This window comes from Pipistrellus hanaki (genome assembly GCF_964339955.1).
Source record: "Pipistrellus hanaki genome assembly, chromosome: 14".
NCBI classification, from domain to species: domain Eukaryota; kingdom Metazoa; phylum Chordata; class Mammalia; order Chiroptera; family Vespertilionidae; genus Pipistrellus; species Pipistrellus hanaki.
The window spans coordinates 34,948,122-34,965,455 of NC_140516.1; the positions used below are offsets into that span (position 1 = coordinate 34,948,122).

At 40.2% G+C, this 17,334-nt stretch overlaps 1 protein-coding gene across 4 annotated transcripts in view; it reads left to right on the forward strand.

Moving 5' to 3' along the window:
- Window positions 1-17,334, forward strand: part of ENTPD1 (ectonucleoside triphosphate diphosphohydrolase 1) — a 92,008-nt gene that overhangs the window by 66,014 nt on the left and 8,660 nt on the right. For all 4 annotated transcript variants that reach the window (XM_084903521.1, XM_084903522.1, XM_084903520.1 and 1 more), the window contains 4 exons: window positions 2,046-2,205; window positions 2,820-3,059; window positions 4,391-4,648; window positions 14,415-14,531. In XM_084903521.1, the coding sequence (XP_084759647.1) occupies window positions 2,046-2,205; window positions 2,820-3,059; window positions 4,391-4,648; window positions 14,415-14,531 (775 nt within the window). The remainder of the gene's footprint in view (window positions 1-2,045; window positions 2,206-2,819; window positions 3,060-4,390; window positions 4,649-14,414; window positions 14,532-17,334) is intronic.

Below are 17,334 nucleotides of genomic sequence, written 5' to 3' on the forward strand. Positions count from 1 at the left end.
CCTCTTGCCCTTCCCTTCACACCCCCCCCCCCCACAAGGAAATTCAAGGGAGTAAGGACACAGAGAAAAATACTGAGCCTATATATACTCTGAGATTGGGGCTACAGATTTAGCCATTCAGTCTCTGGGAGGGGGAAGACCAAGAGAGTTGCAGGTGTCCCAAGACACAAATAATCACAACTAGCACATCTTTATGTATTGGTGTGCATTATTTGTTCGTTTATTCATTAATGCAGCATATATTGACTGCCTATTAGGTCCCAGGATATGGAATTAGGGGACTTCAGCCCTTCAGGAGATCAGAGTTTCAATACAGGGTGATCAGTTTTTTAATAGAAGGTTCCTCAAGGCTGCTGCAGGAGCACACTTTACCCTGCCCAGAATGGGAGCGGGGCAGGAAGATTTATCAGAGGAGGAGACTTGTGAGTTGAATCTTGAAGGATAAGTTGGAGGGTGGGGTAAGGGCACCACAGACAGAGCAGACATCATGTATTCCTTAATCTATGCTCATTTGGCACCTATTATGTGGCAGGCACAGTTCTGGGGATTCGGTGAAGAGGAAAGAATCCTTGCCTTCCTAGAGCTTGTATACTAATAGATGTGCAAAGGCAGGCATATATGAGAGACCAGGACATGTTCCAAAGACTATAAAGAGATAGGACATATGGTACAGACAGTAAAGTAATAATAATAGTAGTGAGAATATTAGCGGCTTGGGTTTGTTGTGCCCATGCTCTTATTACTGTGCTTTAATGATAGCTCTATATAGTAAGAGGTATTATTAACTACTAGAGGCCTGGTGCACAACATTCGTGCACTGGGGGCAGGTCCCTCAGCCTGGCCTGCGCCCTCTTGCAGTCTGGAACCCCTTGGGGGATATCCGACTGCCGCAGAAGCGGGAGAGGCTTCCGCCTCTGAGGCAGCGCTAAGAAGTAGAGAGCCTGGCTTCTGGCTGAGCGGTGCTCCCCCATAGGAGTGCACTGACTACCAGGGGGAAGTTCCCTGTGTGAATGTGTGTGTCATAGCCATCAGTCATTCCTTCCTTCGGTCGATTTACATATTAAGGTTTTATTATGTAGGATTATTAACCAGATAAGGAAGCTGCAACTTATAAATGTTAAGTAAGTTACCCAGAGTCATACCTGGTAAATGGTAGTCAGGATTCTGAATGGAATTCTGAGAAAATAGGGTCCAGATCACATAGTGCCTTGTAAGGCAGGCTAGGGAGTTTGGAGTTTATTTGAGAGATAATGGGAAGCCATTAAATGATGTTACAAAACTGGTGCCACTGGCAGAGAAGGTGGGCTGGAGGGAAGAAAACTAGGGATAAGGGAGCCATTTAGTAGAGTATGGAAGTTACACAGGTCAGAGATTATAGGAGTCTAATGCCAGCTGGAAGGCAGCATCCTCTGACCCAGAGGCTCTCAATGTTGAGTAGTAAACATCTTAGAAGCAACTGCATTCCATCTTCATTATGACAATCCTGGAAGATCCCTCCTTTAGGTCTCAAACAGACCCAAGAACTGAGACACAATATGAGGAAGATTCTTTCCCTTTCCCCCAGTCTGGCACCAATGGGGGTTGGGTGTCTGTCCCAGGACATTTGCCACCCAGTGTCTACTACAGTCCTAATTAAGAACCTCAAGCAGGACCTGGTATGTGACCAGCTAGGAGCTACCAGCGATGGCTAACATGGCACACTAGCTCTATGAGTGATGATCAAACAATACCCAGCTACCACCACCACAATAATTAAAATTACTTTGATAAGTTTTTGGAGCCAGGAAACAACAAAAGTGATATTTTAAGAAGATGAACCTATTCAGTGATTGGAAGGATTTGGATTTGGAGAGAGGGGCTAAAAGATAGTTCTGCTTCTCCCAAAGGAGGCCCCTCAGGCAGCCATGTGTTGGTATTTCCATCTCTCTGTTTATTCCAGTAAGTGATCATTCACTTCCTGGGAGAAGTGACTAGAAGCTGTGGCTGAGATGGGTAGTTGCAATTATTAAAACAAAACATGTAAGCTCAGCTCTTCCTTTGCATAGACTTGAAAATGAAAACCTGGCAGATGAAGTCCTGAAGGAGTTGACAGAAGTTCTCAGAAGCTTCCCCTTTGACTTCCAGGGTGCCAGAATCATCTCTGGCAAAGAGGAAGGTGCCTATGGTTGGATTACTATCAACTATCTGCTGGGGAAATTCACTAAGGTGAGTGGCTCCCTGGGGGCCAATGCCATTGCTATCTCAGGCAGTACTTGGATTGTCTGTCAGAATAAATGATGGATGAATTGGACAAATTAATTTATCCCCATATTTACAAGGGTCACCAGAGATAGAATTTTTTTAGAAGAACTTTTACTATTGGAGAATAAAGAAGCCATAGCTTCAGAGTGAGACATAAAAGTCTATCATTAAAAAGAATAGGTAATATTTACCTAGTACTTATGTGTCTTCTGCTATGCTAATCTTCAGAACAACCATATGAGGTATTCTCTCATTTTAGAGCCCCAAATAGAGGCCTAGAAAAGGGTAATTATGCTGCTCAAGGTTACATGGCTAATGAGAAAATATGTGAGGATATGAATTTGAGTCTTTCTAGCCCCAAATCCCTCATTCCTAATTCTGACTGTACTGCTCCGAGCTATGTCTTTGAAACCCCTCTTTTCTTGCTTGATCTGATGTGGATTCAGGAATCTCCAGGGAGCTTTGTGTCACCCTTAGGCCCTTGCTCCTTTACATTAGGAAGTTCTTGAGTCTGAGGAATAATGTGAAAAAGTAGGTATCCAGAGATTTCTACCACTGGTAACTGTACTCTCCTTCAGAAACTGAGATGGTTCTACCCGCTGGGAAATGAAGCCAATAATGAGGAAACGTATGGAGCTTTGGACCTTGGGGGAGCCTCTACACAAATCACTTTTGTGCCCCAAAACCAGACAATTGAGTCTCCAAAGAATGCTCTGTACTTTCGTCTGTATGGCAAGGACTACAATGTGTACACACACAGCTTCTTGTGCTACGGGAAGGATCAAGCGCTCTTGAAGAAACTAATCAAGGACAGTGAGGCAAGTATAACTGAATCCAGACCTGACTTTTCCACATCTGGGCTGCCAGCCCCCACATCCTGTTGTTTTCTCTTCTACTTCAATGATTGATCTGAAGTTGGTTACTGTACTTTCCAAACCTTTCTAAGTACATCTGGTCGACCCGTAAGAATCATTCCCTCCAGACATCACCCTCCTATATTTGTTTACTGCACAATCTCCAAGGACACGACTCAGATCCTTTCTTGGGAAATAATTTCTCAGCCCTGTGGGATTGACAATAAAAATTACACACTAGGGCATTATAATAGGGGAGGGTGTGAGCAGTTTATAACCTCTTTCCCACTTTTTAATCTCTATTTCCTACAAATTGCAGAAAACAGGGTTGTTAGAAACAACCTGGAGAAGAGGAGAAAAAAATGCTCGGGGAAAACACAAAGTTAATGGATCAACACTTTATATCTTGTCCCCAGACGCTTTCTGCATTTTGAAGACAAGAAAGTTAAACATACTTGCAATTATGCGAGTACCAGGCACACCCTGATAAACAAACACAGAACAAGGATGTCACATCCAGCTGTTCCCTGTCTCCACTAAAAGGATAACAGTTCTCTGTTCTCCGCCAAAGCATGCTCTTTGGTTCTCAGAAGCACTATCAGACAGATGACTTCCACAGGCGAGGGGGCTGAGAGATGCCTACTGAGCACAGGCTCCATAAGCCTCTGGTCCACGGCAGTCACCTTTCTTCTCTTGAACATATTGGTTTGTGGGTTAAAGACCATTTTGATTCTACTGGCAAATAATTTGAAGCACTTTCAGGTCTTACAGCTTCTGATTTTTTTTTAAATTTATATATATTTTTTTGCTTGGAGGTGGGGGCCAACTCCTGGAGAAATACCCAGGCTCAGAATTTTGAGAGTCTATGTAGTTTCCCATTGTTCCTAACACTGACTGTACTGCTTCGATACTGCTGCAGTTTCAGACTATGTCTTTGAAGCCCCTCTTTTCTTGCTGTTGATCTGATGTGGACCCAGGAACCTCGAGAGGAAATCATTTCTGACCTATGTGATTAGAACTGAGGAACATTCCAAACCAACGGCATTTTTGGGCCCAGTTTGAATTATATTTGCTTTCTATGAATAGAGAAAGTTTATTTATATCTGATGCTACTTATGGTGCCTGTGGTACAAATCTGCCTATTCCCAAGACTGAAAAACCCAGACAGAGGCATTCTGCAGCCAATGCCGAGTGCTGGGATATTGTACAATTCTTACACATTAATGAAGTCAGACAGGTGCTTTTGTACCCAAAGCTTTGCACATGACCTCTTCAAGTGATTTTTTTCCATTCAGGTTTCAAAAGAAAACATCAATGACCCGTGTTTCAACCTTGGATACAGCAGGAAAATGAACACAAGTGACCTTATCAACAACCCCTGCAACAAGGAAAATAAACCGACTCTTCCATTCACCCAGTTGCAAATCCACGGCACTGGAAACTATCAGGAATGCCAGAAAAGTATCCTTAGGCTCTTCGACACCAGTGACTGCCCTTATTCCCACTGTGCCTTTGATAAAGTTTTCTTGCCACAACCTGAAGGACATTTTGGGGTAAGTTTGTGAAATGATAAAGTATATTGGTTAGGATGATTTTGGCTGCAAGTTATAGAATATGTGACTAAATAAGAGGATTTATTTTTCTCTCACATGATATAATCATTGAGGTAGAAATTCAGGATTAGTTCTTTGGCTTGATAATATGATGACTCTGGACCAGCTTTTCTATGATCTTCTAGTGATGTTAAGATGGCAGCTATTGCTCTCAGCATTATGTTTTCACAAGCAAAGCTAAAGAAGGAAGTTTCTCTTGCATACATCTTCAGTTTTGCAAAAAGGCCAACAAACATCTTTACAGACACCACTGGCCAGAATTTAGTGAAATTCACACCTCTTAACCAACCTGTGATAAAGGGGAATGGGTTAGGATGGTTTGTTTAGACTAGGGTGGGAACATTATTTGGTCTGGCCCTGTTAAGGCATTAGGGGTAAGTTAACACATTCAGCACCATGTCAGTCACCAGTGACTGAAATGGAAAGGAAGACAAAACAGGTTTGGCACTTAACATGCTAAATATTTAACCAAATATAGCAGGCTAATTTTTAAGTTGATAATTTTGTATGTCCCATGAATGATATTATAAATATCCAAATGGCCCTTGGCAGAAAAAAAGTTCACAACCCATGCTCTATAAAGACATTTAGGAAGTAGAAACTAAAAAACCCCAAGGAAATACTGAAGATACTAATTTTCATTACATTTTGAAAACTTAGGGGACTATTTGAATCCCAACTCCAAGTTCCTTCTTTTCTTAATCACTTCAAAATAAGATAATATATTTGAGCAGAGGTAGGAGAGGTGCCCCTTGATCTACACATTACTCAAACTTCATATTTTATTCCTGGAGCCCAAGAATTACTGTAATCATAGTATAGTATAGTAGTACAGTATATTGCAAAATTGCTGCCATTAATGGAATGCCAATTTCTGACTAAGCACTAAATACACATTATCTCACTCATACTTAAGATATCATTCAAAGAAGAGCTTTTGTCTGCTTTTACACCTTTTCTCCCTTTTTCAGAAAACAGATCAGCATGTGAGAAGGGAGGTTTAACTCTCCTCTAGGACTCCAGTAGGAGAATTTCTCCCAAGGTCTCTTGGCCCAGCCCAATGTCACAGAAAGAGCTCCTCGGGAAGAGCACAGGCCCTATAACAATCACACCTAGGCTAATCCTGGCTTTGCCGCTTGTGAACTACGTGAATTCTGGGAAAATGACAATGGGCAAGGTAATCTGCGCGTACCTTAACCATGGCCCAGACCACAGCTTCCCCTCTCCTCAAGTTTCCTGAGGGAAATACATGACAGAATAATGACTGACACAGTAAAACTTGGTTATGAGCTGGTCCAAACCCAAATTTAAAACAAACCAGAACCTCACCAGGATGCCTATAGCTGAGCTGGCACTAGCTGCTCATGTTGGGCTTTTTTTTTTAAGGCCAAGGCCTCTGCCTTGGATCCAACTACTAGAAGGTACCACAAAGGGGAAGAAGGTGGCCAGGAATGCTGGGGACAACCAAGGGCTCTTTCCATTCCAGATACTGCTAGAAAGCACATCTGAAGGGAAAGGAATATACTCGTGTGGGTTGATCTTTAAACTTGCCTGAAAACTTTGCCTCCTGGGAAACATGGCCCAATTCTTGCCTTCAAGCTTGAGCAAATGCTTCCTACAGGGGTGGGGTGGGAGAGAGTAGAGGGTGGGTAGATGGGATAGTGGTGTTGGAATTTCCTGCCTTTAAATGTGATGCCTCCAACCAAGGTAGGAGACTTGGAGTTGGAAAAGGGTGGAAGAGCCTTGAATTCCCCCTGGAGGGTTTTTTGTTTTGTCGCCTTTGACCCTCATTGGCACTGTCCTCCTCACAGCCTTCTGTACCTTAATTTGGCAGTCTTCTCGGAATAGGGTCTTTCTTCTCTGAATATAGCCCCCTAGGATCAGTACTGTACCTGTACCTATTCCTGTCTTGGCAGTTTCTTTCTGTATTTGGATTTTTAAAATTGATTTCAGCTGGAGGAAGAGAGAAGGAGAGAGGGACAGAAACATCAATGCTGAGAGAGAATCCAGTGCCTCCTGCATGTCCCCTTCTAAGAGTTGAGCTCACAAGCCGGGCATGTGCCCTGACTGAGAATCGAACTGTGATCTCCTGGTTCATGGGTTGATGCTCAACCACTGAACCATACTGGCCAGGCTTGATTTTTTAAAAATATATATATTTTATTGATTTTTCACAGAGAGGAAGGGAGAGAGATAGAGAGCCAGAAACGTCAATGAGAGAGAAACATTGACCAGCTGCCTCCTGCACACCCCCCACCGGATGTGCCCGCAACCAACGCACATGCCCCTGACAGGAATCGAACCTGGGACCCTTCAGTCAGCAGACCGATGCTCTACCACTGAGCCAAACCGGTTTCGGCCAGGCTGGATTTTTTAAATCCTCACCTGAGGATAAGTTTTTCATGGATTCTAGAGATTGAGGAAGGTAGAGGACAAGAGAGAGATAAATATCTATGTAAGTCAGAAATATTGATTGGTTGCCTCATGCATGCACCCCGACACTGGAGAAAACCATAACCCAGGCATGTGCCCTGACTGGGAATTGAACCCAGACCTTTCGGAGCATGAGACAATGCTCTAACCATTGAGATACACTGGTCAGAGCACTATTTTTGGATATTTTTTGTGCCCTCTGTAAATTCTCTCTAAATCCGAAAGATTTAAAAAATATGTTGCCTTGTTTATAAAATGAGGACAGGATTACCTATCTCATTGCTAATTGTAAGTGACAACTGAGGTGGACTGATGAATGTTTTACCACCAGCTCTCTGGGGATAGAGTGGCTGATTGATTTGTAGCATTTCCAATTTGTATGGTATAAATACTCCCACCATGGCCTATTTAAAACATTTTTTAATTGACTTCAGAGAGGAAGGTAGAGGGAGAGGGGGTGAGAAACATCAATGATGAGAATCATTGATTAGTTACCTCCTGCACGCCCTCCTCCTCTGGGGATCGAGTTCGTAACCTGGGCATGTTCCCTGACCGGGAATCGAACTGTGACCTCCTGGTTCATGGGTGGATCCTCAACTATTGAGACATACTGGCTGGGTGACCATGACCTATTTTAGACTATCAACATGACATCAACTAGCTCACAAAACTCCTGAAATTTTAACAAATAGCTCTCATTAGTAGGTAAGAGCCAGCTCTACCTTATCACTACAAATAGTGAAAACCTAACACACTAGGTGGGCCCTTAAAAAAAGTTAGTTCTTTCTTCTAACAGACTTCATTCTAGGCCTTCATTCCTGCAGGAAGTTACCATTGCAAAGTCCTGCATCTTGAAGCATAATTATTTGTAATACAAAAATTTAGTTGTATTTTAATTATTTCCAAAACCAGTTAGCCTGGGTATTCTCTAGCCACAGAGAATTTTCAGAGGAGCTAATTTCTGCCACAATTGCATTTAGCAATGATGATCTAATTTTTAGTTTGTAAACTAAGTATTAAGAATGGTCAGTACACTTTTCAGTTTGGCTACACTGTCACCTTGGTTGCAAAACAGAATCCAAATTGTAGGCAAATAAGAAATACCAAAAAAGGAAAAGGAAACATCTGTGAGGAATTACTTATGTAATTTAGGAATTTTCAAAAAGATCACATTATATCATGTAAATAAGAAAGGGTACAAACAAATTCAATAGGGAATAGAAACCGAAGAACATTAAATGTTGTTTGTTTACATATGTATACATACTAGGTGTGTATTTGCATGTATTTGTGTGTTTATTTAAAATACATTTTATTGATTTTATTACAGAGAGGAAGGTAGAGGGATAGAGTTAGAAACATCGATGAGAGAGAAACATCGATCAGCTGCCTCCTGCACACCCCCCACCGGGGATGTGCCTGCAACCAAGGTACATGCCCTTGACCGGAATTGAACCTGGGACCCTTCAGTCTGCAGGTCAATGCTCTAACCACTGAGCAAAACCGGTTTTGGCTATTTGTGTATATTTAGATCTGAGCTTCCTAGTAGCCAAGACATAATCAGATAGATAATTTTCATTATACCCAGCAAACCCAGTCCTAGGCCCAAGCACAGCTTTATAGCAACTTTAACCCAGAGACATAGTACTAAAAATCTGACTCAGTGATAGCAATTCTGTGATGGACTGAGGCAATATAGATTTTTGATACTCATGTTGATAGAAGAAAAGAATTTATAGTAGCTGGAAGAGGGGACAGACATATATTCTTCAAATCACTTTCCATAAATACTGATTATCTAAGCTAGTAAATAGCCTTTTGAGGCTGTTTTCTTAAGATGTCCTAGAGTGTTCCTATTCTGAGTTTCTGCTTAAATACAGACCCACAGGTTATAGACACCAATCAAGTAAAGGTTTACAAAGTAAAGTTGATTCCTAATATGGAAATCAAGGTGCTGATCACTGAGTTTGACCTCAATGAGAGGGCATCCCACTTGCACTTAAAGGAGAAGTTGGGAATTCCTAGACCCATGTCAACATTTTCTGGGAAAAGAACATCTGATGGATTGAATCTCCAAAATCCTACCCCAAAAGTAGGATAAGGATGTTTTTTTTTTTCTTAAAGACATTTGAAGAATCACCTACCAGAGTCATAGGAAGAAACTTGAACCATCTGATGTGTCTTTGAACCATCTGATTTCAAGCAGTGTATCTTTCTGAGGTATTAAAAGAAGAAGGTGGCCGAAACCGGTTTGGCTCAGTGGATAGAAAGGTCCCAGGTTCGATTCCGGTCAAGGGCATGTACCTTGGTTGCGGGCACATTCCCAGTAGGGGAGGCAGCTGATTGATGTTTCTCTCTCATCAATGTTTCTAACTCTCTATCCCTCTCTCTTCCTCTCTGTAAAAAATCAATAAAATATATTTTAAAAAAAAGAGAAGAAGGTGGTTTTTGTCATTCAATATAATTCTGGGGATTAAAAATGAAAGCATTATGTATAAGGTTAAGGTTTCTTTTGTATTATATAATATAAATCCAGGGGGAGGGGGAAAACACATTCTAAACTCTATCACTCCATTCCATTAACATTTTATTTTTCTGGGTTCAATTCCAGTGCATGTTGGTATAAGCAACATTCCACTTTAGAAGAGACTTTTCCAAGGGATTTAAGAGAAGGACATCTTACAATAGATAGTAAACCAATAAAATGGATTTCTGAAGAACATATATGAACAAGAAAACTACAATTTAGGCCCTGACATGTGGAAGACTTTCAAAAAAGATAAGACAAATAGATGGAATAAAAAAAAAAAAGAATATGAATGAACTGGTCTTGGGACAGGAGAGGAGAAATAGATGACCATATTCTGGAGCACAACTGTCTAAGAAAGAAAGATGAATAGATGCATTCCCAGTCCACACAGCAGGTTTTGCACTTGATTCTAATTCTAAGACTTGGTTTCTGCTGTGCTACAGAGAAATATGTGCATGTGCATGTGTGTGTGTGTGTGTGTGTAAAAGTAACATGATTATCTTAGAGATTTTAAAAAATATATAAAGGATTTAAAACATCAATTTTGATGTTTATAAAATACTATATTATTTTATATGCTATTCTTTACATAATAGCATTATTCCATGATTGTATATTGTTTAGTTGACTCTATTTTGAGAGAGGACTCTAAATCATAACCTGCAAAGTCAAGACAGCATCTAAAAGAAAAATATCCAGGCTGTCTAAACCAGTCATTCTTTGTGTGCCTGTGGCAAAATATACAGCATACAAAATGTACCACTTTAATTAATTTTAGGTATATAGTTCTGTGAAATTAAGTACACTTACATTATTGTATAGCCATCACCATCATCCATTTCATTCCATCTATCTGTCTTTTATTTTCCATAACAGAAATGCCACCCATTAAATCACACATTAACTCCCTGACCCTCTTCTCCTCCTTCCCTTCAGCCCTGGCACCTACCATCCTACTTTCTGTTGCTATGAATTTGGCTATTCCAGGTACCTCATATAAATGGAATCACACAATTTTTGTCCCCTTGTGACTGGCTTTTTTTCAGCTAGCATAATGTCTTTAATAGAGCAGTCATTCTTAACTCTTTAAGGCTATCATGTCAAACTCAAAGGCTAATATGGGCTAAATAAACAAGGTTTAAGTTTATGTAGGCCAAACACATTAAAAAAATCCCCAAAAGCTTCACTTTTCATAGAAATGTGGATTTATTTCAATAGAGACATGCTGCATACAAGGCCTGAAACAATTGAGGAATAGTTAATGAATATTTGCTGTGGGCCACATGTGGCCCGCAGGCTGAAAATCTGACATGCCTGCTTTAATGGATCACAAGACTCTTTGAAGAATGTGATGAAAGTTAAGGGTCTTCTAAGTAGTGTTAGAGAGTGAGAATGTTGGAGCATGCTTCCAGAGAGGCCGTGTACTGTGCCCCAGATAGAGTTATCAGTGCTGACACCGGGCCAGGTCTTGAGATACAGTCTCATGACCCCTTCCCAGCACATAGGCCTTCGTTCAAGGGCAGAGCAGGACTGACTCCGTTTTGTACAGTGTCTTCGATCTTGTACACGATGTATCAATTACCCAACCCACCCTTAAATCAGCCAATAGAAATACAGAGGGAAGTAACCCAGTGTAACCGGACCCTGGCCCTCACCCCACCAATCAGAACCAGCCAACTCAGTGGTCCGAGCATCACCCCACCACCCAACCCTAAACCCTATAAAAAGCCCTTGTTCTCCCAAGGCATGTGCGCGCTCTCTCTCTCTCTCTCTCTCTCTCTCTCTCTCTCTCTCTCTCTCTCTCCATTGCACTGGTGATTGCTGGAGACGGGAGTTCATGCTAGCATGAATAAAAAGGCTCTTTTGCTTTTGCATCGGACTCAGCTCCCGGGTGGTCCTTGGGGATCTTGAAATCTGGGCATAACAAGTAGAAATGCTGAAATCTTTGCATTCAATTTAAAAGACATCATAATCCCTTGAGGTGGACCTGTGAACTCCACATTAGAGCCTTTAGCCTAAAACAAAAAGTACATAAAAACTAGAGATTAAAGTTGAACCATAAGCCCAAGAGGAGCAATGTCTGGAAGTGAATGCCACACAAGTGTCAGAGGTCAAGTTTATTTGGAAGTATGGAAAACAAACACAGATACATATGCCAGAGAGATAAAAGACCCTGCAATTGATGCCACTTCATCCTCTAAAATGCAGCCTGCCAGGCAGATACAACCTAATATCTCTTAATACAAGTTAGAGAAGCAAGTTGGAATGGGGGTAGGAGAATATGTCAATTGGTTAGTTTGGGGCAGAATCTTGAGACTAGACTGTAATGCCTATTCCTTCTGTATCTACAATGCTTCACTTAATCTTTTCCCCCAATATATTTTTTATTTGACCTTTGGAAAATGATTTAAGAAACCCCTTTTCTTCCTTTATGGACAAATTTGGCTTTAGGTTAACTTTCTGGGTTTGTTTCCCTGGAAACCTGATAAAGATGGAATGTCGGTTGCAATACCAGGCAACAGTTCTCATGATAAAAATGACTGAAACAGATTGCATCAGGTCTGGAAGAAATTATAAATGACCTATGCCTACTCTGTGGGCTTCTCTAATTACCCACAGAGGCTCTATATATTTGGGACATCTAACAAAAGGCTTTATTTTTATAGCACTTGACACCACCACCCATCATATACCATGTTTCATGTTATTTGTTGGAGTTCTGCTGCTTTCCACTAGAGGGCAGGATTTTCATCTGTTTTGATCTCTGCTTAGAACAGGATAAGATGTACACTGATAGTATTCCCATGACATAAACTGCCAGCAGACTAACTTGTATTTTAATTTGAAAAAGACAAAACAAAAACAACCTTTTGCTTAGGTCATGTCCATTTTATGGGACCATATTTCTTATGTTTAGCATTCTTTACATTTCAACTTTTTAAAGGAAAAAAAACACCTTCTGAGGTGTTGCCCAAGTCCTCTGTATAAATGTTCTCTCTCCATGCTGCCAGTAAGCCAAATCAAAAGCTATGAATTAAAAAAAAATGTATTCAAGAATGTGTGTTGATGAGAAAGTGATTATTTACAGATCAAAGTCTTTGTGTCATGAAGCTACCAAATTTTAAAAAGAATTTAAAAGCCCCCCCCCCCCCTTTTTTTTTCTTCTTGTGGAATCTTTAAAAAGAAAAAAAAAAGAACTTTTGTTCCATTTTTTATGTTGGCATGAGATTTTTGTCCACTTTTTTTTTTTCATATGTGTGTGTACAAAAAATTCTGTTCATTGTTTACTATGGGATTATTATTACATTTTGAGGTAAACAAAAGAATTTATATTGCTTGATAAACTGTTAGCCTGTAAATATCCAAGGTTTTGTCACCTCAATTAAAGTAATGGACCAATAAAAAAGAAAAGAAATGCAGGAGAAAATCAAACAAAAATATCAATGAAAAGGAAAATTTATTAAGAAGGACAAATACACTTACATTCATGTTTTAAAATTATATATATATATATGTATATATATATATGTGTATATATATATATATATATTTATTTAAAAAAACCAATGCAATTGTGAAAAAGCTAGCATGGACCTGTCCAATAGAGGGCAATTCTCCTATTCTCTGAGTCAGAATTGAGCCCCCGTGGCGGTCCCTGCTAACTCCTGTCCTTTACCCACCAACAGCCTGTTCTTTGTCCACCTGTCTCTGCCCATGAAAATCACATAGGACTACACTTGGCTTGTTTGGAAATCACATTTCCTTTCTATAGTCACTTCTACTTTAATAATTTTATAGAAGGCAAAATATAATCTCTAATCCAAATACTGCTAGCACAGGGACACCTTTTTACTCCTCTTCAATCTGCACAGTGGACTCTGTGACTCGGCCCAGGGCCTAACTTACATAAGCAAATGACATGCTCTTATGACCTCCAAAATGATTTCTCCTAAAAACTGGCATCCTTCAGGGAAAGAGAAAAAACACCAGAGTTGGGGTTTCAGATGTCTCATCCAGAAAGCTCTGCTTAATTAGCTTTTCCTCTTTAAATACATACTATATTAAAAGGGTACAAAGGGAAGCTATAGGGTGGTATAAAGTATGACAAAAAATTAGATTATGTATTAGGATAGAGGTAAGATATTTTTTTCTATATCACATTTAATACTAGTTGTCTCTAAATGATGAAATTTAGGTTATTTTAATCAAATATCTCCTTTTTCACTCATTTCAATTTTTAACTTTTTCTATAGTTCTTATTTATGATGATGATGATTTGTAAAAACTTTTCAGTTGTGTCTTAACTCATGATAAATCTTCAATAAATATTTGTTAAAGTTGACTAAAGAAAGCAATACAAAAACACCTTATAGTTGCCATTCAGAGATAACAATGCCCTTATATAGAATTTTCCAGTTTTTATTTATTTAAAAAATCATATAAAATATTTTGAAGGTGGGATTTTTGTAACCTCTTCCTCTCTTTTTTTATCTCCTCTTTCCCCCATATTTCTTTCTCCCTGACTCTCCCATTAAAATTATAGAGAAAATTAACTACCGGCTGGCTCAGAAACGCATGCCAGCAGCAAAGTGACCCCTTTGCTAGGGTTTGAAATATCAAGAACCCTGTAAACTGACTTAGCAAAGATTTCTAGGAACCTTCATTAAAGGTATGGTCTTCTGGAAAGGGACTCAGTGTCCCTCTGTCCTGGACATTGCAAAACTGCATTTTTTTCTCTTGCAGGCATTTTCAGCTTATTACTATGTGATGAGTTTTTTAAATCTCACATCAGATGCCTCCCTCACCCAGAAAAAGATAACAGACACGATGGAAAAGTTCTGCTCTGAGCCCTGGAAAGATGTAAGTAACTAGAAATAGCATTTGTTACCATTGTTCTGTGTCCTCGACAACAAGGAAGATGTGAGTCTGCCCTTTAAGTTGTGCTAATTTGACCACAATACAGAAGTGAGTTGATCAGCATTTCTTGATAACTTGGCATTCAGGGGCTTAAAAAAAATGTCTTATTTTTCTCACCTAAAGTGAGGTCTGGCAGTAGGCAGCTGCTGGCATGGGGTCAGCAGTTTGACTCTATCTCAGCCATTCTTAGTTCTGTTGTTATGTCTCTTTTCACTTCTCTCTCTCTCTCTCTCTCTCTCTCTCTCTCTCTCTCTCTCTCTCTCTCTGTTATTCCTTCCCTGAGGATATGTTTCCCATTGACTTTAAAAGAAAGAGTGGAAGGGAGTGGGGAGGTGGAGAGAGAAAGAGACACATCAATGTGAGAGAGACACATGGACTGGTTGCCTCCGGCACATGCCCCAATGGGGGTGGGCTTGAACCTGCAATCCTGGTATGTGCCCTTGACCATCAAACCTGAGATCCTTTGGCGCTCAGGCTGATACTCTAACCACAAAACACACTGGCCAGGGCTAGTCTATTTTATGATGAACACAAAATCTAGCTTCAGGGATTGCAGCTATGTTCAAGGTCAGAAGAAGGGTAGAGCCAGATATGACTATTCCTTTTCATAGGAAGCAAAATCTTTCCCAGAGGATCCCTAAAAGTTTCTCTTATATCTCTCATTGGCCAAGACTGGCTGGGAAAGCAGGATTTTATGACTGGTTTAGAGTCTTAGATCCATCATAAGCTGTTTCCTGGAGCTAGGCATGTTGTCAACCACTCCCTATCCAAACACCCAAATAAGAGTTTTATTAGCAGGAAAGATGGGCAATTCACAGACACCACCTGCCACAGACACCACTGCCTAGGTCCAGATATCTCCTACTTACTCATAAATTTGAAAGCACAAACTTTTTCTTGTCGAGGCACTGAGTCATTCAAGATTTGGCACTATTTGATGAAAGTTCCCAGGAAGAAGAGAGCTATGGGGTCTACTGTGATTAAAAAAAACAAAAAACAAAACATCATCTAGGGGTGGTGCAAAACAGTGGCTGTTTTAAGCTAACACAGTTGCAAAAGTGAATGGTGATTTCATTCTGAAAAAATGTAATTATCTAAAAACGGACACTGCTCCCATCTGCACTGACAAAGGGGGGAAGGAAGGTTGTGCAAGAGCCTGGAGGTTTGGAATCCTCCTTTCTGAATTAAAGAAAGGGTAATCAGAGCTTTTTAAAAGACCTGCTCAAATAAGCCCCAGCACCTTACAAAACACTTAGGGGAGGCATGTTGCAGTTGGTGATGATCTGTGGAGGAAGACCTTGAAATTGTGGACATTTGACATCAGGCTGCCAAGAAAGTAGATTTAGGCTGCACTTTGGAAAAACAATTACTTTATATTCCAAGGGAAAGCTCTGTCATACTTTCTCTCCTTACACTCATCCACTTTATTATTTTTATTTTTTAAAAATATATGTTATTAATTTCAGAGAGGGAGAGATAGAAACATCAATGATAAGAGAGAATTATTGATTGGCTGCCTCCTGCACACACACTGGGTGATTGAGTCCACAACCAGGACATGTGCCCTGACCGGAAATTAGACTGTGATTTCCTGGTCCATAGGTTGATGCTCAACCACTGAGCCATGCCGGCCAGACTCATCCACTTTTTATTTCCTCAGATTTCATTTACATTTGGTTGGGAATCTTATAGTAGGCAGACCTGCAGGTCTGTTCAATTAAGTCACATGAGGAATTTGAGGCCCTGGAAGTAAGGTAAAAAAAAAAAAAAAAAAATCTGCATTTGGGAGAAATTCTGAAACATTTGGTGGGGAGGGATGTGGGAATATAAGGTGGATGGGGGTGGAGTTGTGAGTGAGACCCAGACCCTCACCCAGAGCCTAGAATATTGAGATTGGTGTTAGGTGTTACGACCCAGTGTTTTTTCTAATTGTGTTGTCATCTGTGTGGAAAGCAGTGTGTGTGTGTGTGTGTGTGTGTGTGTGTGTTGGAAATATTGTTAGAGGGTAACTCTTTTCTTCTTTTTCTGCTAACTTCAACATGAGGAAGGACTGCTACCCCAGTCTGACTTTAGTTTGGGAATGTCCTTCTAGACACCTTAGGCAGGCAATTGCTAAGCATATATTATGTGCTGAAAGGTGGCCTAGCTATTTTATAATACTATAACAGTACTGCCTGTCCTTACTTTGACAGGGGAAATAAAATGGAGAGGAGGGCGAACCATCGCCCTATTTGGAGAGCACCTCGTATTGAATTCACATGCATTAACATTATCAATTCTGGGGTGTAAAAGGTGATGGAATGAAGAAATACAAATTGTCTTAATGTAAAGTACAGCATAGGTAATATAGTCAATAATTTTATAATAATTATCTATGGTGTCAGGTGAGTATTGGACTTACTGGGGTGATCACTTTGTAAATTACATAAATGTGTAATCCTATGCTGTACACCTGAAACTAATATATTTTATGTCAACTGTAACTGAAAAACAAAACAAACAAAAAAAAAAAAAAAAAAAAAAAACCCACAATAACATGATCAATTCTGGATTGATGAACTAGGTAGATGACTTTGGCTTCTATATTGTTAGCTTGTATCGTAATTAGTCCTCAGCAAGTTAGACTGTGTAGCCAATGTACAGTTCCCCAGAAGGAAGAAGGGGATAGAAATGTTGAAGAATTCAGAGAAATTAGGCCAAAATAGCATTCCCCCAGGGGACAAGCAAGCCCTTAGAGCCTCTGAGG